The sequence below is a fragment of the Geotrypetes seraphini genome, chromosome 13, assembly GCF_902459505.1.
Source record: "Geotrypetes seraphini chromosome 13, aGeoSer1.1, whole genome shotgun sequence".
Taxonomy (NCBI): domain Eukaryota; kingdom Metazoa; phylum Chordata; class Amphibia; order Gymnophiona; family Dermophiidae; genus Geotrypetes; species Geotrypetes seraphini.
In genome coordinates this window covers 83,782,172-83,806,097 of record NC_047096.1, presented here as the reverse complement: position 1 = coordinate 83,806,097, position 23,926 = coordinate 83,782,172, and the positions used below count along the sequence as shown (strand labels likewise).

At 42.7% G+C, this 23,926-nt stretch overlaps 1 protein-coding gene across 2 annotated transcripts in view; it reads left to right on the top strand.

The window, feature by feature from the left end:
• Positions 1-23,926, top strand: part of LOC117347047 (acid-sensing ion channel 2-like) — a 58,688-nt gene that overhangs the window by 11,633 nt on the left and 23,129 nt on the right. For both annotated transcript variants that reach the window (XM_033917365.1, XM_033917364.1), the window contains exons 2-6: positions 5,554-5,704; positions 8,977-9,104; positions 14,901-15,051; positions 19,845-19,901; positions 20,921-21,074. In XM_033917365.1, coding sequence (XP_033773256.1) covers positions 5,554-5,704; positions 8,977-9,104; positions 14,901-15,051; positions 19,845-19,901; positions 20,921-21,074 — 641 coding nt within the window. The remainder of the gene's footprint in view (positions 1-5,553; positions 5,705-8,976; positions 9,105-14,900; positions 15,052-19,844; positions 19,902-20,920; positions 21,075-23,926) is intronic.

Here is a 23,926-nt window from a genome sequence, read left to right as displayed (position 1 = left end):
CAATTCTGGAGGCCACATTATCAAAAAGATGTGCAGAGAGTTGAATCGGTTCAGCGAATGGCCACCAGGATGGTCTCAGGACTCAAGGATCTCCCGTATGAGGAACGACTGGGTAAGTTGCAGCTGTACTCACTCAAACGCAGAGAGAGGGGTGACATGATCGAGATGTTCAAATATGTCACAGGCCGTATCAAGATGGAAGAGGATCTCTTTTTCCTTAAAGGACCCACGGCAACAAGAGGGCATCCGTTGAAAATCAGGGGTGGGAAATTTCATGGCGACACCATAAAATATTTCTTCACCGAAAGGGTGGTTGATCGCTGGAATAATCTTCCACAACATGGGTTCACCAGAGGCAGGTCATGCCAATCCAATCTTATAAGCTTCTTTGATTGGGTGACAAGAAAGCTAGACTCAGGAGAGGCTCTGGACATAGTATACTTAGATTTCAGTAAAGCTTTCGACAGTGTCCCGCACCGTAGACTATTAAACAAGATGAAATCGATGGGGTTGGGTGAGAAACTAACTGCATGGGTCAATGATTGGCTGAGTGGAAGACTTCAGAGGGTGGTAGTCAACGGCATCCTCTCTGAGACTTCGGAGGTGACTAGCGGAGTGCCGCAGGGCTCAGTCCTGGGACCATCCTTTTTCAACATATTCATAAGGGACTTGACCCGGGGGCTTCAGGGTAAAGTATCACTGTTTGCCGACGCCGCCAAACTGTGTAACATAGTAAGTGAAAGCAACCTCAAGGACAGTATGACGCAGGATCTGATCACGTTGGAAAACTGGTCCTCGACATGGCAGCTGGGCTTCAACGCTAAAAAATGTAAGGTCATGCATCTCGGCAGCGGAAATCCATGCAGAACATACTCCTTGAATGGAGAAACGCTAGCTAGGACTTCAGAGGAACGGGACTTGGGGGTAATCATCAGTGCAGACATGAAGGCTGCCAAACAAGTAGAGAAGGCCTCATCTAAGGCATGGCAAATGATGGGATGTATCAATAGAAGCTTCGTCAGCCGCAAACCTGAAGTCATAATGCCACTCTACAGAACCATGGTGAGACCTCATCTGGAATACTGTGTGCAATTCTGGAGGCCACATTACCGGAAAGATGTGCTTCGAACTGAGTCGGTCCAGCGGATGGCCACTAGGATGGTCGCCGGACTCAAGGGTCTCTCATACGAAGAAAGACTGGGCAAACTGTAGCTCTATACCTGGAGGAGCGCAGAGAAAGGGGTGACATGATTGAGACATTTAAGTACGTCACAGGTCGTGTCGAGGTGGAAAACGATATATTCTTTCCCAAGGGACCCTCGATCACAAGGGGGCACCCGCTCAAACTCAGAGGGGGAAAATTTAGTGGTGACACCAGGAAGTATTTCTTCACGGAAAGGGTGGTAGATCACTGGAACAAACTTCCGGTGCAGGTGATCAAGGCCACCAGCGTGCTCGATTTTAAGAATAAATGGGACATCCACGTGGGATCCCTACGAGGGTCAAGTTAAGGAACAAGGTCACTAGCACTCAGACTCAATGGGGTGGGTCAATAGAGTGGGCAGACTTGATGGGCTGTGGCCCTTTTCTGCCATCATCTTTCTGTGTTTCTAACAGGTAACTGAGGCCAGCAGCGTGCCAGATTTTAAGAAAAGATGGGATTGGCATGTGGGATCTCTTCATGGAGGTAGTTAGGGGGTGGGCCATTAGTGTGGGCAGACTAGATGGGCCGTGGCCCTTTTCTGCCGTCATGTTCTATGTTTCTATGACATGATCGAAACATTCAAGATAATGAAGGGAATAGACTTAGTAGATAAAGACAGGTTGTTCACCCTCTCCAAGGTAGAGAGAACGAGAGGACACTCTCTAAAGTTAAAAGGGGATAGATTCCTTACAAACGTAAAGAAGTTCTTTTTCACCTGAGATTGGTGGAAAACTGGAACGCTCTTCTGGAGGCTGTTATAGGGGAAAACACCCTCCAGGGATTCAAGACAAAGTTAGACAAGTTCCTGCTGAACCAGAACGTACGCAATTAAGGCTAGTCTCAGTTAGGGCACTAGTCTTTGACCTAAGGGCTGCCGCTGGAGCAGACTGCTGTGCACGATGGACCACTGGTCTGACCCAGCAGTGGCAATTCTTATGTTCTTAAGTTCAACGTTTGGATTCCAAGTCGTTTGAGTTGTGGGGCGTTCGGATTCCAAGGTACCACTGTATTTTGCTTTTTGCTGAGCTGAATTTTATAGACTCCATAGTGACATTAAAAAGGCAGCAAATATGAATCCTGTGTTTGCCTGGTTTAGTATTGATACTAGTTGAGAGATTTAATTTTGGAGCAACAGTAATAAAGTGGAAATGTCACTGTTTCTATTTCATGTTTGTTGTTGTGAAAAGAATGTAGAATACAGGGAGCTGAAAATGTTGGATGGAGTAAATAACAGTTCCCTGCTCTATTAAATTTTCATTTACTGTCCTGGTCTGATTTTAGCAATATGTGCATAAGAGGGCTCAAATAGAAACATAGAAAATGACGGCAGAAAGGGCCACAGCCCATCAAGTCTGCCCACCCTATTGACCCACCCTCTTAACTTCATCCCGCTAGAGATCCCACATGCGTATCCCATTTTTTCTTAAAATCTGGCATGCTGCTGGCCTTGATCACCTGTAGTGGAAGTTCATTCCAATGATTGACCACCCTTTCGGTGAAGAAATACTTCCTGGTGTCGCCATGAAATTGCCCGCCCATGATTTTCATCGGATGCCCTCTTGTGGTCGAGGGTCCTTTAAGAGAGAAGATATTGTCTTCCACTTCGATACGGCCTATGATATATTTAAACGTCTCAATCATGTCCCCCCTTTCTCTACGTTCCTCGAGTGAGTATAGCTGCAATTTGTTCAGCCTTTCCTCATATGGGAGATTCTTGAGCCCCGAGACCATCCTGGTGGCCATTCGTTGAACTGACTCAATTCTCAGCACATCTTTATGGTAATGTGGCCTGCAGAATTGTACACAATATTCCAGATGAGGTCTCACCATTGATCTGTACAAAGGCATTATGACTTCGGGCTTCCGGCTGATGAAACTTCTATAGATACAACCCATCATTTGTCTAGCCTTGGATGAAGCTTTCTCCACTTGATTGGCAGTTTTCACGTCTTTACTAATGATCACTCCTAAATCTCGTTCTGCTTTAGTCCTAGCTAAGGTCTCACCATTTAGAGTGTAAATTCTGCACGGATTTCTGTTGCCAAGGTGCATGACCTTACACTTTTTAGCACTGAAGCCTAGCTGCCAAGTCGAGGACCAATGTTCCAATAAGAGCAGGTCCTGTGTCATACTTTCGGGCAAAGTGCTGTTTACTTACTATGTTGCATAGTTTGGCATCATTGGTGAAGAGTGTTATTTTACCTTGAAGCCCCTGAGTCAGGTCTCTTATGAATATGTTGAAAAGGATCAGTCCCAAGACCGAGCCCTGTGGTACTCCACTGGTCACCTCCAACGTATTGGAGAAGGTACTGTTAACCACTACCCTTTGAAGTCTACCGCTCAGCCAGTCATTGACCCATGTAGTTAATGTTTCTCCTAATCCCATCGATGTCATCTTGCTCAACAACCTGCGTTGTGCAACGCTATCAAAAGCTTTACTGAAATCTAAGTACACTACGTCCAGGGACTCCCCCATATCTAGTTTTCTTGTTACCCAGTCAAAGAAGCTAATCAGGTTGGATTGGCAGGACCTTCCCTTTGTGAATCCATGCTGGTGGGGATCCCGTAGATTCTCCTCATTCAAGATTGTATCTAATTTATATTTAATAAGTGTTTCCATGAGTTTACTCACTATTGATGCGAGACTCACCGGTCTGTAATTCGCAGCCTCTGTCCTGCAACCCTTTTTGTGCAGTGGAATGACGTTAGCTGTTTTCCAGTCAAAGGGGACTCTTCCCGTACTCAGGGAAAGATTGAAGAGCACGGATAACAGTTCCGCCAGGACATCACCCAACTCCTTAAGAATCCTGGGGTGTAGATTGTCCGTTCCCATGGCTTTGTTCACTTTGAGTATTGATAGTTTGTAGTAGACGCTGTTGGGTGTAAAATCGAAGTTCTGAAACGGGTCTCCTGAGCTTTACCTTGCCTGCAACTGTGGACCGGTCCCCAGCGCCTCGCAGATAAAGACAGAGCAGAAGTATTCATTTAGTAGTTCGGCTTTATCAGAATCTGAATCTACATAATTCCCGTCTGATTTCCTAAGGCGTACTATCCCATCTGTGTTCTGTTTCCTGTCACTAATGTATCTAAAGAAGGATTTATCCCCTTTTTTAATGTTCTTTGCTAGATTTTCTTCTATTTGAAGTTTTGCCTCTCTTACTGCCGTTTTGACTGCTTTAGACCTGACCAGATAGTCTTCTTTTGTCACCCTATTTCCTGATTGCTTGTAGGAAATAAAAGCTTTTTTCTTTTCTTTAGCGAGATCTGAGATCTCCACAGTAAACCACTAGGGCTTATTCTTTTTTCGTTGTTTGCTTACTGTTTTTATATAGCGCTTCGTTGCCTCATGCAGGGTAGATTTCAGGGTTGACGTAGCCCCTACATCATCGGTTTCAGCTTGGTTTTGCAGTGCCCGATGGACGAAGTCTCCCATACTTTTAAAGTCAGTGCCCTGAAAGTTGAGGACCTTTGTTGCTGTGTTTGATCTAGTGAAATCTTGTTTGAGGTTGAACCATACCATGTTGTGGTCGCTGGAGGCTAGCATATCGCCTACCGAAACCTCCGAGACACTATCTCCGTTGGTGAGTATCAGGTCCAGTGTCGCCTGATTTCTAGTGGGCTCCAGTACCATTTGTTTGAGTCGTTCTCCCTTTTTTGAGGTTAATAGCCTTTTGCTGCCACTGGTTGTAGCGGAAAGCGTGTTCCAATCAGCATCGGGCATATTGAAGTCCCCTAACAGTACCATGTCCCCTCGCAAAGTGATGTTCTCTATGTCTTCGATTAATTCCATATCCTTGTCTTCTTGTTGTTTTGGAGGTCTGTATACCACTCCAAGATACAGGCATTTTTCTTTTCCTCTGGCCAGGTTCACCCAGAGTGATTCCCTGGTGTATTTGACGTCTGTGATTCTGGCAGCCTTGATGTTTTCTCTAGTGTAAAGTGCTACCCCTCCTCCTATCCTGCCCTCTCTGTCTCGACGAAGTAAGTTGTAACCTGGTATAACCATATCCCACCCATGTGAGTCAGTGAACCAAGTCTCAGATATCGCTACCACGTCCAGGTCGGCGTTCATTATTTCTGTCTCCAATTCCAGAATTTTATTGCCTAGACTGTGTGCATTAACATACATAGCCCTCCATATGCTAAGACCCTGTGTGAAATTTCCTGCCTGAGTTTGGGTGACTCTTATAGTATTGTTTTTACTCTGTGTACTTATCTCGGTCTCAGAAATGGAGTTTCGACTCACCTCTCCTGGATAATTACTGCGCTGGTACATGAGTGGGTACCCCCCCCCCCAACTTACCTGATAACTGATGAATTTTGTTTTTCTTGTTTCTGCTTTCTTTAAGGTGTTTACAAGATATGGCAAATGTTACATGTTTAACTCAGGACAAGATGGCTACCCCCTGCTGACCACAGTGAAGGGTGGGACAGGAAACGGGCTGGAAATAATGCTGGACATACAGCAAGATGAATATCTGCCAATATGGGGAGACAAGGGTAAGACACAATTGGGTTTGACTTGATCCTGACCCTACTTTTTTTTTTCTTGTTGAATCTCTACAATGCAGATAAACTAGGATTGGCTTAGCCTGCCTAAATGGCATGGAACCAGTTGGTAAGAAGCAAAAAAATTTCCTTTCAAGTGAGATTGAGTTCCTTATACAGTTTTGATCTTTTTTTTTTTTTAATTCTGAAACTAAAACACTTCCTTCTTTTGGTTTAGAAGTTTCCATATGGTCTTGCTTGTTATGTGGATTTTTGTGTAGGAAGTGCATAATTAAACATTACAGTTAATTTTTTTCTACAGCAGCTTTAATAATACTTGATGATATCACAGTCCTTGAAATTTCTGCTAAACAAACAGGGATCCCAAGTATTGGGAGTATGAGCCAAAAATACTGTACTGTTTGTGACAGAATTCTGAATAAAACAGGATCAATGGTAATGACCGATAATTAATGGTAGCATTTAGCTCAAGGCTAGTTAAATACTTTGCTGTGATCAGAGGACTTAGGCCCAGATTCTCAAAACTTTAACACCGTCGCTAAACTGTTTACTGACGGATAACATGTCAATGGCGAGCTTTCTAGCAGTCTCCTACAATGACATGCAAACAGGGTCTCTTCTACATTGAAATGAGCCCTCTGGTGGATTCTTTAAAAATGCCAAGCCATTTTCTAAAAGCGACTGGTTCAGGTCAGTTTCAGAGACTGCTAGAAAGTCTGTTGCGATGCAGCAGGAGAGATGCCCGTTCTCTCTCTTGCTGCAACACAACATCTCTCCCCTGTAGTGGCAGTGAACACGCTGTAGCGAAACAGGGTCTCCCGTTGCTGTACAAAGCATTTGGGACTGGCAGTGACTGACTACAATGGAAATGAGTGAACTTTGTTGTACGGTTTGGAGGAAATTTATATATGGTCCCAATGAAATGTGAAAGTGTTTGCAGCATTGAACGTCTCTCTCCCGATGGCTGCCGGCTTGAATCGGGAACCGGGAGATGCTGGTGGATGGCAGAGGCATTGGCCGAAGTGGGAGGGCAGCTGCAAGAGGACCCCGAGGGAAGGAAACCACCCTGCTGAAGAGGCTAAGGCACCCACAGGCAGGCACCCACCCCTGGGCCACCATAGCTGAGAGCTCATTTAGCGAGTTAACGCTTGTTTTGTGAGGCTCGCAAACCGAGGTGTGATTGTATGTCCAGAAAGGTTCAAGAAACAGTGATAAAGGACAATAGGAGAAAGCTTGAATCTTTGGAGAATTTTTCTCGAAGTAATAACTTAAGATTGGTGAATTTCCCTAAGATTACCACAGTAACCTGAGAGGCTTTGGAGATTTCAGAGGAGGTGATAACTCCTTTAACACAAGTTTGTTATCTTCCTGACAGGCTGCAGAATTAGCAGCAAGAAATTGCTCAGGATTTGAATGTTTCTACATTGTTAGAACTTTCTGATAGAGAGTTGGTAACACCTGCAACTTTGCTATTAATGGTGGCTTTGGCGCCAAATAAAAATTGGCTAATAAAAATTTTCTTTAAAAACAAGCAGAAGGACTTCTTAGGTTTGAGAATACAAATGTATCCAGATTTGGCCAAGGATACCCAGAGGCGCCAGAGAGAATTTCTATTATTAAAATCCGGAGTGTTAGCTTTGGGGGCGATGTTTTATTTACATCACCCTTGTAAATGTATTGTACATTATTCTTCGCAAAAGTATGTTTTCTTTAAATCCTTTCAACTGTCAACGTTCCTATCGCTATCGTGACTGGAAAGGAAAAAGATAAGAGCTAAAGCCCTAATTTAAACTAGAATTGTAAAGGAGCATCCCTGAGTTCAGCTAGATAAGTTAGGCTTTTCTTCTCTTTAAAAAAGTTACTTCTTATTCTCGCTTTAAGTCAGGGCTGCCCAAGTCCGGTCCTCGAGATCTACTGGCAGGCCGGATTTTCAGGATATGCACAATAAATATGCATGAGAGATAGATTTGCATACAAAGAAGGCAGTGCAAGCAAATCTCTCTCATGCATATTCATTGTGGATATCCTGAAAATCTGGCCTGCCAGTAGATCTCGAGGACCGGACTTGGGCAGCCCTGCTTTAAGTCTTGGATCCCAAGACTTAAGCTGAATTTAAGCATGTAAATATTGGTGTAAAAGTATATTTCCCTTGTAAGTATGTTTATGCTCGAATTTGCTTTCTGTACAAGTTTATCCTGTTCCCCAACCCGATTCACTAAACTGCTGTCTGATTAATCTCCTACCGATCCACCCATGCAAATGAGTAAAACCCCATGCAAAATAGCCAAGTGATTGATTCACTAATAATGGCTTGGCTATTTTGCATCAGGGTTTACCATTGTACTGTGTTACTGACAGGTCTGCCTGTTTGTTTGTTTTTTCTTTTGTTTTTTTAATGGCACTGATATTTTGCATGTATTACATACACAAAATAGCTCAATAAAAAAAAAAAAAAAAAAAAAAAGCTGCCCCCCCCAACAAAGTTCTCCTTCCCTCCCTTGCCAAGCGCCGCCAACGAATGGCAAGAGGGATTCCCACTCCCTCCTGCCATCGGCCCCTCCTCTTCTTCTCCACCCAAACAAAAACAAAACGGCAGGAGGGATGCCCACTCCCTCCTGCCACCGGATGCCCCCTCCCTGTAAAAGTTGGTAGCAGGAGGGGTACTCATTCCCTCCTGCTCATTAGGCCTCCAGCGACGAGACTGGGCCTTAGACCTCGCCCTGGTGCATCATGTGAGAAAGTCTCTGATTGGCCAAAGCAATGGGTTCGGGAGGGAGGGAGGGGCATTTTGTCGAGGGAGGACTTTTTTCATTTTTTTTATTGATCAGATATTTTGCGTGGATAATACATGCAAAATATCTGGCCCATAACAAAAGAAAGAAAAAAAAAGCCGGCAGAAGCCCTGACAGCAGTGACAGGAAGCTGCTTCTCCTGTTACTACTGACAGGGCTCTGTCCTGACTCAATCACTTACTGAGCGATTGAGTCGGGGAGTTTGCATGCAAATGATTTGCACCTCTGTGCAAATGATTTGCATGCAAAAAAGATAGTGAATCAATCGCTGTTTAAAAATCGACCAGAGAATCGGCCAACAGCGATTGAGTCACTTTCTTTAGTGAATCTAGCTCCTTATCTTCCACTGAATATCATTACTTATAATATTACTAAATAGATCAGAATGACTTAATTTTGCCCAAATGTCTTGGAATCTAATTATTTTCTCTGTGAGGAGACTGACACATTTCTTCCCATTTTTTAAAATAGAAGAGACAACTTTTGAAGCTGGCGTGAAAGTACAGATACACAGTCAGTCCGAACCACCATTTGTGCAAGAACTCGGCTTTGGTGTAGCACCTGGATTCCAGACCTTTGTTGCCACACAGGAGCAAAGGGTAATTCTCTAACTCCTTTGCTTTTAAATTTTCATTCTGAAAAGCAAGAGGGTGTTATTCTCATAATTTTCTGCTGTAGCAAGTTAAACCAGATCAACATCCCATATGAGAAGGCTTGCTTTCTTAATTTCCAACTTTTATTAATAATATATAAAATTAAAAGAAATAAAATAAAAAGAATAAAGGTACTATCTTTTTATTGGACTAAGTGCATTGTTTGATTAGTTTATGAAGGTGATTTCTTCCTCAGAACACCTTTGAAAGCTAATCAAACAATGAATTAAGCTAGTCTAATAAAAAAGATATTCCTTTTGCTTTGTTTTATTTCTTTTAATTCTATATATTTATCTCAAAAGAGTGGACTAACACAGCTACCACATTATTTCACTCAACTTTTATTACAAAAAGCAAACATGGAACTTGCTATAGATAGCTGAAATCAAGAGTTCTGTGCCATGTCAGTACAGACATGGTGAGACTATATTTCAGTTGAACATAAATGACTAAGGGCTCCTTTTATCAAGCCGCGCTAAACCGCTAGCCGCTACCGCCTCCCTTGAGCAGGTGATAGTTTTAGGCCAGCGCAGGGGTTAACGCGTGATGAAACGGAGCCCTAAATGAAAGGATGCTTCAATAAAATGTTTAAAAAAGCCCACAATTTATAGGGGCAGAGAGAGGAGAAAATGCTGTGCTGAATGACCTGCTGTCTGTGTCTGAGATCTTTGCCTCAGAAAGAGGGTGGATCCAATTAGTGGAGACGTAGCGTTATATGTTAAGCAGGGCCCCAAATCGAATGGACTCAAAATTCTACAGGAGCAAAAACGTACTTTGGAATCCCCATGGGTAGAAATTCCGTGTGTAAGGGGGAAAAGGATAGTGATAGGAGTGTTCAAAGGCCTACTAAAAAGTTGACTGTTTAAGGACGCCTTTAACTGACCCAATTAAAATCATAGGACCTCACTCTGGAATATATCTGGACAAGGAACACTGCTAAGTAGAAATTAAGTGTCTCTTTACCCATCCTTTTTCATTTATTTTGGAATTGTATTTACTCCAATTTTTTTAACCCCCCCCCTCTCAACTGCATCTTTATGTCATAATTGTTTTTAGTGTCCTGTTTGTTGGAGTTTTTATTGTTTTATTTTTAATCTTTGTAAATCGCATTGGATTTAGATATTGCGATCATATCAAATATTTTAAATAAACTTGAAACTACTACTGTCTGCCTGACCAGGATGAGCAAACAGATGCTGAAATGTTATCAGAAATTAGGTAACAAAGAAATAATGGGTGATTTGAACTACACTGATATGGACTGGGTAAATATATCATCAGGGCATGCTAGGGAGATAAAATTCCTTGATGAAATCAAGGACTGTTTTATGGAGCAGCTGGGTCAGGAACCGACAAGAGATGAAGCAATTTTAGATCTAATTCTTAGTGGAGCACTTGAATTGGTGAGGGAGGTAATGGTGCAGGGGCTGCTAGATAACAGTGATCATAACATGATTAGATTTGATATAATCCCTGAATATCCTTACAGGGTCAGATCGATGGTCCATCAAGCCCAGTAGCCCGTTCTCACGGTGGCCAATCCAGGTCACTAGTACATGGCTAAAACCCAAGGAGTAGCAACAGTCCATGCTACTGAGCCAGGGCAAGCAGTAGCCTCCCCCATGTCTTTCGCAATAATAGACTATGGACTTTTCCTCTAAGAAGTTACAGGGAAATACTTTTAAAACCAATAGGAGGAAATTTTTTTTCACTCAGAGAATAGTTAAGGTCTGGAACACATTGCCAGAGGATGTGGTAAGAGCGTATAGCGTAGCTGGTTTTAAGAAAGGTTTGGATAAGTTCCTGGAGGAAAAGCCCATAGTCTGTTATTGAGAGAGACATGGAGGAAGCCACTGCTTACCCTGTATTGGTAGCACAGAATGTTGCTACTCTTTGGGGTTCCGGAATCTTGCTATTCGTTGAGATTCTGCCTGGACTCTTGATACTCTTTGGGGTTCTAGAATCTTTTGTTACTGGGGGGGGTTAAACAGATACTGGGGGGACAGGGTGCAGAGCCTGGCAAGTAGTGTGGGATTGGGTGCAGAGCCTGGAAGGGAGGGGGGGACAGGGTGCAGAGCCTGGCAACTAGTGTGGGGTTGGGTGCAGAGCCTGCCAGCGAGTGAGGGGGGCTGGGTGCAGAGCCTGGTATATATTAGTACAGAATGTTTTTTTTCTTGTTTTCCTCCTCTAAATCTAGGGTGCGTCTTATGGAGCAAAAAATACGGTACCCTAGGCTAAACAAAGCAGCTTTTTTTTAAGTGGCTATCTTCTACCCAGTAATGTGTCCAAAAATGGCCACTTCCTCTGATCACCAGCTAGCATGAGTGCTGTCTCTGGTATTTTTTTCCTGAGAGTTAGGAATGGGGCGTATCATGAAATAGATCAGTGGTCTCAAACATGCGGGCCGCATGTGGCTCTCCAGGTTTTATTTGCGGCCCGCGGTCTGAACGCGATCAACAGCATTTCTCTTCCCCTTTCCCTTCCTTTTGGAGCAGCAGCGTGTCTGGCCGGCTCAATTCCATTCAAAGCCGCGGGTTGGCGGCTCCTCGCGCTATCCACTCCTGCATCAGAAGCCTCTCTGATGTCACAACATCAGAGAGGCTTCAGACGCAGGTGCGGATCTCGCAAGGAGCCGCCACCCACGGCTTTGAATGGAACGAGCCGGCCAGACACGCTGCTGCTCCACAAGGAAGAGAATGGAAGGGGAGGGGAAAGAGAAATGCTTCTGCTACATAGGAAAGGGGAACCCTAGGGAAATGCTGCTGCTGCTGTACAGGGAAAGGGGAAGAGAAATGCCTCTCTTGCACAGGAAAGGGGGAAGGGAAATGCTGCTTCTGTTGCTGCTGCACCCAATTGGGGAAAGAGAGGGAAGGAAGGATAAGGGAGAGGAGAGGAACAAGAGAAAAAGCCAAGTTCATGGGAGGGAGGGAAGGAAAGGAGATATCAGACCATGGAGGGGGAGGGAGAGATGCAAGGGCATGGGGGAAGGGAAGGAGAGAGATGCCAGACCAGGGGAAAGGAAGGAAGGAGGGAGGGAGAGAAAGGAAGGAAAGAGATGCCAGACCATGGAAATAGGACGGAAGAAGAGAGAGATAGGAAGGGAAGGTAAGACATGGAAACGTAGATTTTGAAAAGAAAGCAGAAAAATTGAACATTAAGTTAATGCCAAAGATGGATGCAAGGCAGAAAGTGAAGACGGAGAGAAAAACAGTCAAAGGACAAGAAGGCCCTGGAAACATAGTTGAAAGAACAGAAAAATAAAGTCACCAGACAACAAAGGTAGGGAAAATGATTTTATTTTCAATATAGTGATTGAAATGTGCCAGTTTTGAGAAAGAAAATATATTAAACTTTAAATGTGAGTGCTGCAGAAAAAAATAGAGTACTTGGAGGGCTGCAGAAAACTAGTTAATGTCTTATTAAAGAAATGACAATTTTGCATGAGGTAAAACTTTTTATAGTTTATATATCTTTCCTTTTAACTGTTAAAGGAAAGTTTTATAAACTATAAAGGGCTTGGGCTTGGGCTCCCTGCTGCCCGGATCGTTTTAAGGTGGGGGGGATTCTGTAACCGGTGTTGTTTTTGACAGACACCGGTTACAGAATCCAGCTTTTAAGCGAAGGACTGGCTCCTCCTTTGCCTAAAAGCCCTTGTGTTGGACGTTTGGGGCTTAGGCGTTTTTTTGGTTCATTATGGGGTATAATTGTAGACGTCGGGGGGGGGATAAGTGTAGACGTAGTGGTGGCCTGGGCGTTTAAACAGTTGAATGTAGAGGCAGGCCATAATCAAAAAAAGGACATTTTTTGGGGTTATGGACATTTTCCCTGCTTCTGCTTTCAACGTTTAAGGCCTTAGGCCAAAAAGGGACTTAGACGTTTTTTTTTTATTATGCCTCTGTCTATATAAAATTTAATAAAATAAAACATATAAAAACACATGTTGTAAATATCATATGTAAATAAAAGAATTTTTTGATAAAAATGTAAAAAAAGGATATAAAACAGCTGGTGTATAATATATGCTAACTGGACATTGAGTATTGTAAAATCTAATGATAAAGCTATTTAATAATATTACAAAAAATGGTGACTAGATCCAAGTATCATATAAAATATAAAGTAATCATTAAAGAGTTTTTAAAAAACAAACACATTGCCATGTAATATTACAAAAAGTTAGTAATACATAAAAAATTGATCAATATAGTTTATTCAGGGATCTCAAAGTCCCTCCTTGAGGACCGCAATCCAGTCGGGTTTTCAGGATTTCCCCAATGAATATGCATTGAAAGCAGTGCATGCAAATAGATCTCATGCATATTCATTGGGGAAATCCTGAAAACCCGACTGGATTGAGGTCCTCAAGGAGGGACTTTGAGACCCCTGGTTTACATATATACTATATCAAACATCAAAATTAAATTAACCTTAGACATCACAAAACTTATTTTATCTAAAAAAATCATGTAAACTAACATCAAGATGGTATGGTCTATACAGAACTATAAAATTAAAATACATACATAGACATCATATCCATTTATATGAATACACAGCTCCAAGTCACATATACTTGTTTATACAGAAAAATGTTATGATTTTATGCAAAAGAAAATGTATAACATAAGAATCAATATATATCATAAATATGAAGAATCAATAAATGTAAATAAACAGTGAATCCAACATAAAACAAAGAGTTCAATATACTGAAGAAAGATATGCTATGTAAAAGAAAACAGATCCGTTTGAACTATAAACAAAGGCATATTCCTTTAAAATAGTCAAAGGAACAATCTTGTGAAGTATAAAAAAGGCGCCTGGGAAAGAAAGCAGAGGAAGAAAAAAAAGGGCTAGAATGAAATGGAATAGTCAAACATATTATATGTGAAATTGTGAACACAAAGGAAGTGTGTATAAAAATAAAGATAAAACCAATAATAAACAAAATAGTGACATCACATGGGTTTTTCGTAAATTTATCAAACCACCTATTTGCTATAGAGGTACTATATAGATACACAACCTTAGCTACCATGACCCCATTACTCCAGCGCTCTATGCAGCTCAATGGTTACCAATCAAAAAGCGATGCATCTTCAAAGCCCTGGTCATGACATACAAGAGATTCTACCAAAAAAGCCCAGCCTACATAGCATCCAAGCTACGCCTATACACCCCTAACCGCCCCCTCCGCTCCAAAGCGGAACAAAGACTCAGCATTCCCGCAGGGAGATCCCTCTGAATGAGTACGCTGTACAATATGGAACCGACTACCCACACAAATCAGGTCGTTAGTCTCACTAATGACCTTCCGCAGAGCAGTAAAGACCTTCCTCTTCCGCCAATCGGGCCATTAAAAACTGCCTCCTCAATATACTTCTTCTAGTACTCTTTCCTATGACCAGTCTGGTCTCTAGAATAAGCTCCGTTATTGTCTACTGTAACTTATTAAAAACTGACTAGTCTGTTTTCCAATGATTGTGAGCCTGTTCTGAGCTTCTGGGAGAACGGGATAGAAATCTAAATAAATTAAATAAATAAATAAATAAATATATTTCAAAAACCAAAATGAAAAAATAAATAAAAATAGGAAATGAGTAAAGAGAAGCCAGCAAAGAATTTATGTGTCCACACATTACTTACTGAGAGCCGATGTCCCAGTCCTAACAAAAAAGTTGAACTGCTTGTGTGGACAACCTATTGGTCTGTGACCTCACATCTTGTGCCTTTGTTTTGCAGTTAACCTACCTGCCCCCTCCATGGGGTGAATGTCAAGCAGCAGAAATGGGGTCTGACTTTTTCCCGGTGTACAGTATCACTGCCTGCAGGATAGACTGTGAAACCCGATACATCGTGGAGAACTGCAATTGCCGCATGGTTCACATGCCAGGTGAGGGAAAGGCTCACAGCATGGTGGACTCCCATATACATCACATTTGAGTTGCCTTGCTCAAACAATTTTAGCAATTCTATAACTTGGCACCTAATATTAGGCACCAAGGAGCAAATTCTATAAACGGAGTCCTGATTGTAGGCTGTCTAACCAGCCAATCGGGACGCACATTTAAAAAAAATAAAAACAACACCCCGAGGCAGGTATCTTTGCGAGCCTAGAGAGGCGCATAGGGCCAACTAAGCTCGCCCAAGGCTAAGCATGGACGTGGTTTCGACTGGCAGTGGCCTTAGGCAAGCTTATTGATCAACAGTAAACTACCATATTCGATCTGAAAAAATGGGACCACATCACCCCTTTCTACCACAAACTCCATTGGCTCCCACTAGAATCCAGAATCATATTCAAATTTGCCTGTTTTTGCTACAAAACAATATTTGGTTTATCCCCAAGCTACATCACCCCTCACTTCACCCTAAACCACAACTATAAGAACTCCCGTAGAATTCAACTCTTCGCCTTCCCCTCCCTAAAACTATGCCACTCAAAAAAAATCCTCGACAAAACCTTCGCCTTCCAAGCCGCCAAACTAAACCCTTGGCTAGCCCAAATGGTCCTCAAGGCCCACAACTACCTCGACTTTAGAAAATTACTCAAAACTCACCTATTCCGAGACCAGGACCCTTAATGCCCCTTCTTCAATTCTCCTCCTCTCCCCTAATGAACTACCCCCCTCCCCCGTCTCCCTCCTCTCCCCCCTACTTTCTCTTTGCTGTTCGCAACTCTATGATCAACTTGGTATGTAACCACTTGTAACTCTGTCTAACTAATGTGAACCGCCTAGAACTCTCCTGGGTATGGCGGTATACAAAAATAAAGTTATTATTATTATTATTATCCTACCATTCTCAAATCAGTGCAGTTGTTAAGAACTGTTTCTGGAAATTCAGAATGATTAAATCCATATCCAACATTCTTGATTCTCAGTCCCTTAACATTTTAATTCACTATGACTCAACTGTTAGACTTGTCTCCCGAGGGTTTCCTCTCTTTCCCGCAGGTCTGGGATAAGTGGGGCTTTCCTTCTCACTATTTGTTCTCTTACTTTCAACTTCGGCATTACTGGGATGCTGAACGTAGGGGCAATGCGGGGGCCTGGGCTAAGGGGCGGTTGGATGCAGTTCTCTAAGCTACGCCGGTGCAAGTCAATACTCTCGCCCACTGGTACAGATTGCTGAAATACTCTGTCTTTTTGTCCATGCTGGTGCCTTTGCGGTCCACATGGGAAAGGGACTTGGGACATAGTCTTTCTGAACCGCAATTTCTGGCATGTTTCCAGACCCTGACTTTCAAGAGCTCCAGTACAAGCTTTTCCACACAGCTTACTTTACTGTACAAAGAGGGGCATATTTGGGACTGTGGGATAGTGATCTGCGTTAAGTGCAAGAGTCACTCCTTCTTAGAGTGCTCCAAACTGACTATATGGAAAGAGGTACTTCCCCTTTTGTTCATCGACCAGTTGAGTGGGATTATGGGACCCTTTTGCTGGGCTTGCAGGCTACACTTCAGGATCAGAGCTTCACACTTCCCCAATGCCGTTTCTTTTAAAATGTTCTCCTTTAAGTTAAGAAACTGATTTTGACTTATTGGATATCAGCAGACACGCCACCAATGTCCCAGTGAAGGGGTAGACTTCAGGAGTTAGCTCAGTTTGAGATTCGGTCATATGCTAGGTCTCCGCACAAGGCCCAACAGCATTATGTTACCCTGTGGGAGAGCTTGCGAGATCTAGTGTCTTCTTGAGAGACTGAGGGGGGGAGGTGATGGTTCTTTAATCTTTGGTTTGATGGCTACTTGTCCCCAGTGGGGGCTTGCAGGGTTCTTGGTACCTAGGGGATGGGGAGGAGGGGGGTTTGGGAAGTGTTTGGAGTGGGTGCGTTTGTGTTGGTGGATGTCTTGGGGATTCCCTATTTCAAAACAAAAGGGTGGAAGGCCACTGTACTGCTTGGTTTGATACATACCTCTCTCTGTCCTGATGAGTTTCCACAGCTGCTCAGCAATAAGCTCTTTCGATCTGCTCTACCTTTGGGTTTCTGGCTGGGTTCGGCAGGTGGGATTGCTGCCTTTGTTGTTTTTTTACTGATATTTGGACCTTTTATGCTGCTGAGTTCGTATTTTGTCTAGTTGTGACTTTTCTTACTTTCAATAAACATATATGTAAAAAAACAAAAAACAACAAAACAATACTCCAAATGGGGCCTCACCAACAACCTGTACAGGGGCATCAACACCTTCGTTCTTCTACTGGTAACGCTTCTTTTTATACAGCCTAGCATCCTTCTGGCAACAGCCACCGCCTTGTCACACTGTTTCTTCACCCTTAGATCTTCAGAAACTATCACCTGTGACCGGGCACAGCCAAGCTGGGCTCAGCAAGTGACCTAATCCAGTACACACAAACCTCGACCGAGCAGTTTGCAAGGTTGTTTTGGTAGCTTGGTAAGGCTCAAAATAAAAGAATTCAAAACTTTGGGTGCAATTTTCTTGGGTGCTGTTTATTGTTTCACCAGCCAAATAAATTCTCAGGTTTGCATCACCTTGTGCTTAAGCCCAGCATTCACAAACCAAAACAAAACAAAACATTGCTGTCCAAAAATATGCCAGAATATAAAAGCCTTATTCCAACAAAATAAAAGCTTTTCTTCTGCCAGGCCAAACTCCCTTGGGGTTAGGCTTAATGCCTCAAGGGTGGGATCTTCTCCAAAATAATTTTCCCTCAATGGATCAGCTTGGAAAGATCCCCTCCCCAGATCCCAACAAAATGGCTGCCTGTGGCTTGTATTTAAAGTTCAAAACAAAACTTCAACATTTCCAATAAATTTGAGCAGACTTAACTTTTCCCTCCAGATCCCTTATTAGCAATGGCTCTCAGCCTATGTCCATACCTTCAGAGCTGGGTAAATCAGAACATTCTATTTCCATATCATATCATTATCCGCCATTTCACTATTCTGCACAAACCCAGAGTCAACCTTATCATTAGCCTCCTCATCCAAACCTTCTGCCTCAGTTTGTTGCCATGAGGTGGACTGTTGCTTTCTGGTTCTCTGTAACTGGAGTCTGCTGCTTTCTTTTTTCTGTGTGGCTCTGGCTTGCTGGGTCTGGAGCAGGTAGGCACTCCGAGGTTGGCCCTGGAACTGTCTCTGTGTGAAAGCTAAACCCTTTTCTTTCATTGCAGGGAGCCGATTAATCCTCCCTGCAGGTGTGTTCTGGTAGTCTGACCTCAGAGAACTTCTCATCTGGCCTAAACCAGTTTGAGCCAGTTTGGGTGTGGCCAGTATCCCATTCCTGCTCTTTCCTTTCTCTGGCCCTATGCCTGCTGGGAGATGTAGTCTTTCCATCTGTTTTCCCCCCCAACTGGATTAGGTAAAGCTAAACCAGATTTGCCTGCGTTAAGCAGGGCTTGAGGATGTTTCCTTGCTGGAAGGCTTGGCTTGTGAGTATTCCTAGGGGCTGCTTTGGGACTCTCCTTAGCAGGCTTAGGGATACTTTCAAGGGTTTTAACCTCATTTCCTTCTTCCGGAAAGGCTTCCTTGCTAGGAACAAGGTTCGCCCTGTGACACACCCCAAGGTCCCTCTCCTCCTCCGTGCATATCAGCCTCTCGCCTCCCAGCATATAGGGTTCCTTCCGATTATTAATCCCCAAACGCATTACTCTGCATTTCTTTGCATTGAATTTTAGTTGCCAGATATTAGACCATTCCTCTAACTTTTGCAGATCCTTTTTCATGTTTTCCACTCCTTCCATGGTGTCTACTCTTACAAATCTTGGTGTCATCCGCAAAAAGGCAAGCCTTACCTTCTATCCCTTCAGTAATGTCACTCACAAATATATTGAACAGGATCGGCCCCAACACCAAACCCTGAGGGACTCCACTACTCACCTTTCCTTCCTCCGAGCGACTTCCATTAACCACCATCCTCTGGCATCTGTCCGACAACCAGTTTCTAATCCAGTTCACCACGTTGGGTCCTAACTTCAGCCCTTCAAGTTTGTTCAAGAGTCTCCTTTGAAGAACTGTGTCAAAGGCTTTGCTGAAATCTAAGTAAATGACATCAAGCATATGTCCTCGATCCAGTTCTCCAGTCACCCAATCAAAAAATTCAATCGGGTTCGTTTGGCCCGATTTAACTTTAGTAAAGCCATGTTGCCTTGGATCCTGTAACCCATTAGATTCTAGGAAGTACACTATCCTTTCTTTCAACAATGCTTCCATTATTTTTTCAACAACCAAAGTGAGGCTTACCGGCCTGTAGTTTCCTGCTTCATCTCTGTGACCACTTTTGTGAATAGGGACCACATCCACTCTTCTTCAATCCTCAGGAACCACTCTCATTTGCAGAGATTTGTTGAACAAGTCTTTAATAGGACCTGCCAGAACCTTTCTAAGCTCCCTCAGTATCCTGGGATGGATACATGGGGGGCCGGGGGGGGGGGGAATTATGTGCATGGGAGCATAGGGACAGAGACAAAGGGGAGATACATGGGGATGATACATGGACACAGGGGGGCAATGCCAGACACTGAAGTGAGATGGTTTGTTTGAAAGGGATCAGAGCTCACGGGGACTGGGCAGAGATGGGGACAAATTTTTTTCCCCATGTCATTCTCTCTTATTTAGTTGCTCTTGGATAGTGAGGAAGACATTTAAGTAACCCAGTTAGGAGGAGCTGCATTGTGGACAGACTCATGGTGAATCTTAGCTTTTAATGTTGGGTTTTTCTTTCAGGGGATGCCCCGTTTTGCACGCCAGAACAGTACAAAGAATGTGCGGAGCCAGCCCTTGGTAAGGAGGCCAAATTGACCACCCTTGACTCACTTTATTCCCCTTCAGCCATGGTTAAAGATGTCATATTAACATAGTAAATGACAGCAGATAAAGGCCTGAACAGTCCATCCAATCTGCCCATTAGTTATTCTCATATACCGCATCTTCTCTATAGAGATAGAGCTCGGCACGGTTTACAGGAAGAGAGGAAAATATGATAAGAATTAGTGATTCTATAGAGAGCAGCAGAAATTTACATTTTTGAAAATAGCTACTTTTCAGATGTTTTTGAAATAATTGGAAAGAGCCCAAGTTACGCAGCTGGACAGGAAAATTATTCCAAAGCTCAGTGATTTTAAAGTAAAGAGATTTCCCTAATTTTCCAATATAGATAACGCCACCTGGTACTGTCTTAGGTTCAAGCTGCTGAAGTTGCCATCTAAGTTCACTCCAGCCTAACCAACCATAATGTGAAACTGTGACACAGGATAGGATTAAAGACCCCAACATGAGGTTACAGCTATACAGCATTGTGACTGCTTAGTTATTTTATTTGATATACTGCAATTTTTAACAATGAAGTCAAAGCTGTTTACAAAGAATTAAAGCAATGGGCAGCCCAAGAAAAAGTTTGCAAATGTTGGACTACTTGTACACCGAGGTGTGCCTTGGCAAAGGGGAAGGTTACAGGCATTCAGTTCACCAATGTGTCCTAGCACTGGGCAAGGTTGCATGCGTTACAACGCAGTGATTTGAAGGAAACAAACGTCTCCCATCTCTCATCTGTACACCATAAATGAAGGGAATTAAGTCAGATCTCTGATCTTGTATAATGAGGGAAAAGTGTAAACACTACAAATACCGCAGAAGAGAGAGAAATAGGACTGAGATAAGGGAAAACAAGCTAAAAAAAAAAATCAAGAGCAGCTGCAAACTAGGCCCCAAATGAATCACCTTAGCTGCTCAAGGACTCCTTTCAAATCAGTCCCAGCTAATGGAAATCTTTCCATATTTGTGTGTGTGTGTGTCCTTGCTAGGTTTGCTGGCTGAGAAGGACAGCAATTTCTGCATCTGCAGGGTGCCATGCAACCTGACACGCTACAACAAGGAGCTGTCCATGGTAAAGATCCCCAGCAAGACCTCTGCCAAGTACCTAGAGAAGAGATTCAACAAGTCTGAGAAATACATCTCGTAAGTGCAGCAGCTGCCTGATCTGGCACTACTTTTTTACCCCTCACCTATCTTGGGTGATACAGTGATCAAGTATAGCAGCAGTGGAGAACCAGGTGTTTCAGTGAACTCATGATTTATGTAGCAGAATTTGTGGGTCTGGATGTGGGAGCAGTGGCGTACCTAGGGTATGTGGCACCCGGGGCCCATCATTTTTTGACACCCCCCCCCATGTAAAATTTTTTTTTTTTTTTTTGCAATAACCATGAAATGGAATAAATGGTCAGAATAGAAACAGGCAGTGAAAATTTTCTTTTATTGAACCTCATTTATGTAACCATTATTCCAAACATAACATAACATAAATTATGTCTGAATTGTCATGACATCAGAAGTACATATGGAGTAGTTGCAGGTGATGCTTGGGACAGTTCTGATTGTGTTAGTTCGGTTTTATGTGTTTTTTCAATAGAAGGGTTTTTATTTCTTTTTTGAAGGTTTTGTAGTTTGTGGTCGAGGTCAATAGGTTGTAGAGTTGGGGGTCAAGTGTTGCAGCTCGAATGGCTAGGAGGTTGTCGAACAGTTTTTTTCTTTTGACGTTTTTGGTTGCAGGGTGTGTGAATGGTGCGTGAGTTCTCCTATGTCTGTTTGAAGTGGATTTAATTATTTAGCTGAAGAAATTAGTTATCCCCCCATTCCACACACATTAATTCTCTTCCATTTTTGTTCCCATTATAAAAAAACACTGATAAGTTCCCAGGAAAAAAATACATTAAAATAAGAAGTGAAAACAAAGGCCCCTACAGATGAGAACATAACATAAGAATAGCCTAACTGGGTCACACCAATGGTCCATCATGCCCAGTAGCCCATTCTCATGGTAGCCAATAGTGCTGCCCGATTAAGAGAAAAATATTTCATTCGATTCGATTCACCCTGTTGAATCGATTTTTCGATTCGATTCACTGTTAATGACACCGCTTTTTAAGTTTAAACAAAGTACAACAATAAATTTCACAAAGTACTTTAAAAAAAAAAATCACATTTTTCCATTAAAGCAGTTCTGGAGACATTTGCTTGAACAGTCTTTTTTCCCAGTCCATAAGCAAGCAATATGAAAAAGATTTCCTTAATTATCTACTCAAACATTTTTGCTATTTACTTTCATTGTACCTAGACTATTATTCAGTAGAAAAAATTTAGTTTGTTCAATCAAGCAGAACATTCACTCATAGAAGTCCAATGTCCACACAGGATTTGATTGAACAAACCAAATTTTTTCTACTGAATAATAGTTTAGGTATACTGAATAGCAAAAATGTTAAAGCCACACAGAAAAGCAGTAAAAGTCAATAGGTTCTCCAAGTGGGAACAACCTGATGTCTCAGCACTTGAGGAAAAGACCACGTAATAATGTTTATAAGATAAATCATATAAATGATTATACTGAAGCAGGGTGTCCTCAGCGTGAGAGGTAAGCGAGAGGAGAGAATTCTCCAGTGCTTTACACAATAAGGCTCCTCTGCCTGCAGTGCACACCATCATAGGACACCTCAGGTGTGCTCAAATTAATCAATGTGATAAATTAAACAGTGATAAACAATTGGTCAATCACAAGAGTGCAAGATCAAACAGGTTGTTCCCACTCAGAGAACCTATTGACTTTACTGCTTTTCTGTGTGAGTAGATAATTAAGCAAATTTCTGATAGCCTACAGAACTGATTCTCACCTTCCATCCCCAGCCCCCAAGACTTACCAGACCCCCCCTGCCGATGCATTTACTTACTGCCTGAACTGGATATTAAATCGTGGGGAAGAGAAGAGAAATGCGGGGAAAGAGCCAGCCAAAACTAGTATTTGTTGCTGCTGAGTGCACCAATCCAGGGCAAGCAGACGCTTCCCCCATGTCTTAATAACAGACAATGGACTTTTCCTCCAGGAATTTGTCCAAACCTTTCTTAAAACCAGCTACGCTATCTACTTTTAACATAACTTCTGGCCACTTCATTTTTAAGCTTAGATCTTTCCTTCCAAACAGAGACCTTGCTAGATGTCAAATACAGCACAAGGTAACTTCACATGGACTTAACTGTGCAGGAAATGAATCTCCTCATACACCCACCATATAGTGCAAAAATGTGCAAAGGTCTGTTTTTTTCTTTCGATCACTACATAGCCTAATGCCACACAAGCAGCGCTGTTACAAACATATTCTGAAGGTCAATGCTAAGGTTGACAAAGTTTCCTTCCTTGGACCAGAAGGAGATACTGACAAACCACTGGAAGAGATTCTAAAACAACTACCCAGAAATAACACCCAAAGACCCACTCAGTGTGTGAACCAGTTGAGTGGAGTGGACTAACTGGGGGTGGAAATGGGCCCAGAGTTTGCTCAACAGAATTTCCCAGACTACTTCTTCCTCTCAACACACTGACATGCTACCACCACCACCAACACTAGGAACACCTCACCGAGTATGCCAGCAATGCTTATAAACTTTATAAAACACATTATTATATTTTCTTATAAAGCATATATTTTAACTGAACTCAGCCTTGCCATTCACAAAAATAGAAAAGTTCCCATTTCAAGCTGTCTCATGTACACTTTTCAAATCTAACAAATTGTAATCACAAAACAGAAAATAAAATTATTTTTTCTACCTTTTGTTCTCTGATCAATATTCAAATCTTGTTGGTCCCAGGCTCTTGTTGTCTTGCTTGCCAGGGTCTCCTTTCTCCGTGCTAACCATCCGTCTGCCATCTCTGTTCTCCCCTTCCGTTTCCCTTCCCTCTCCCGGAGATCTGGCATCTTTCCTTTTTTTTGTCTCCATCCACAGATTCACCTTTTCTCAACTCCCCACCACCCCAG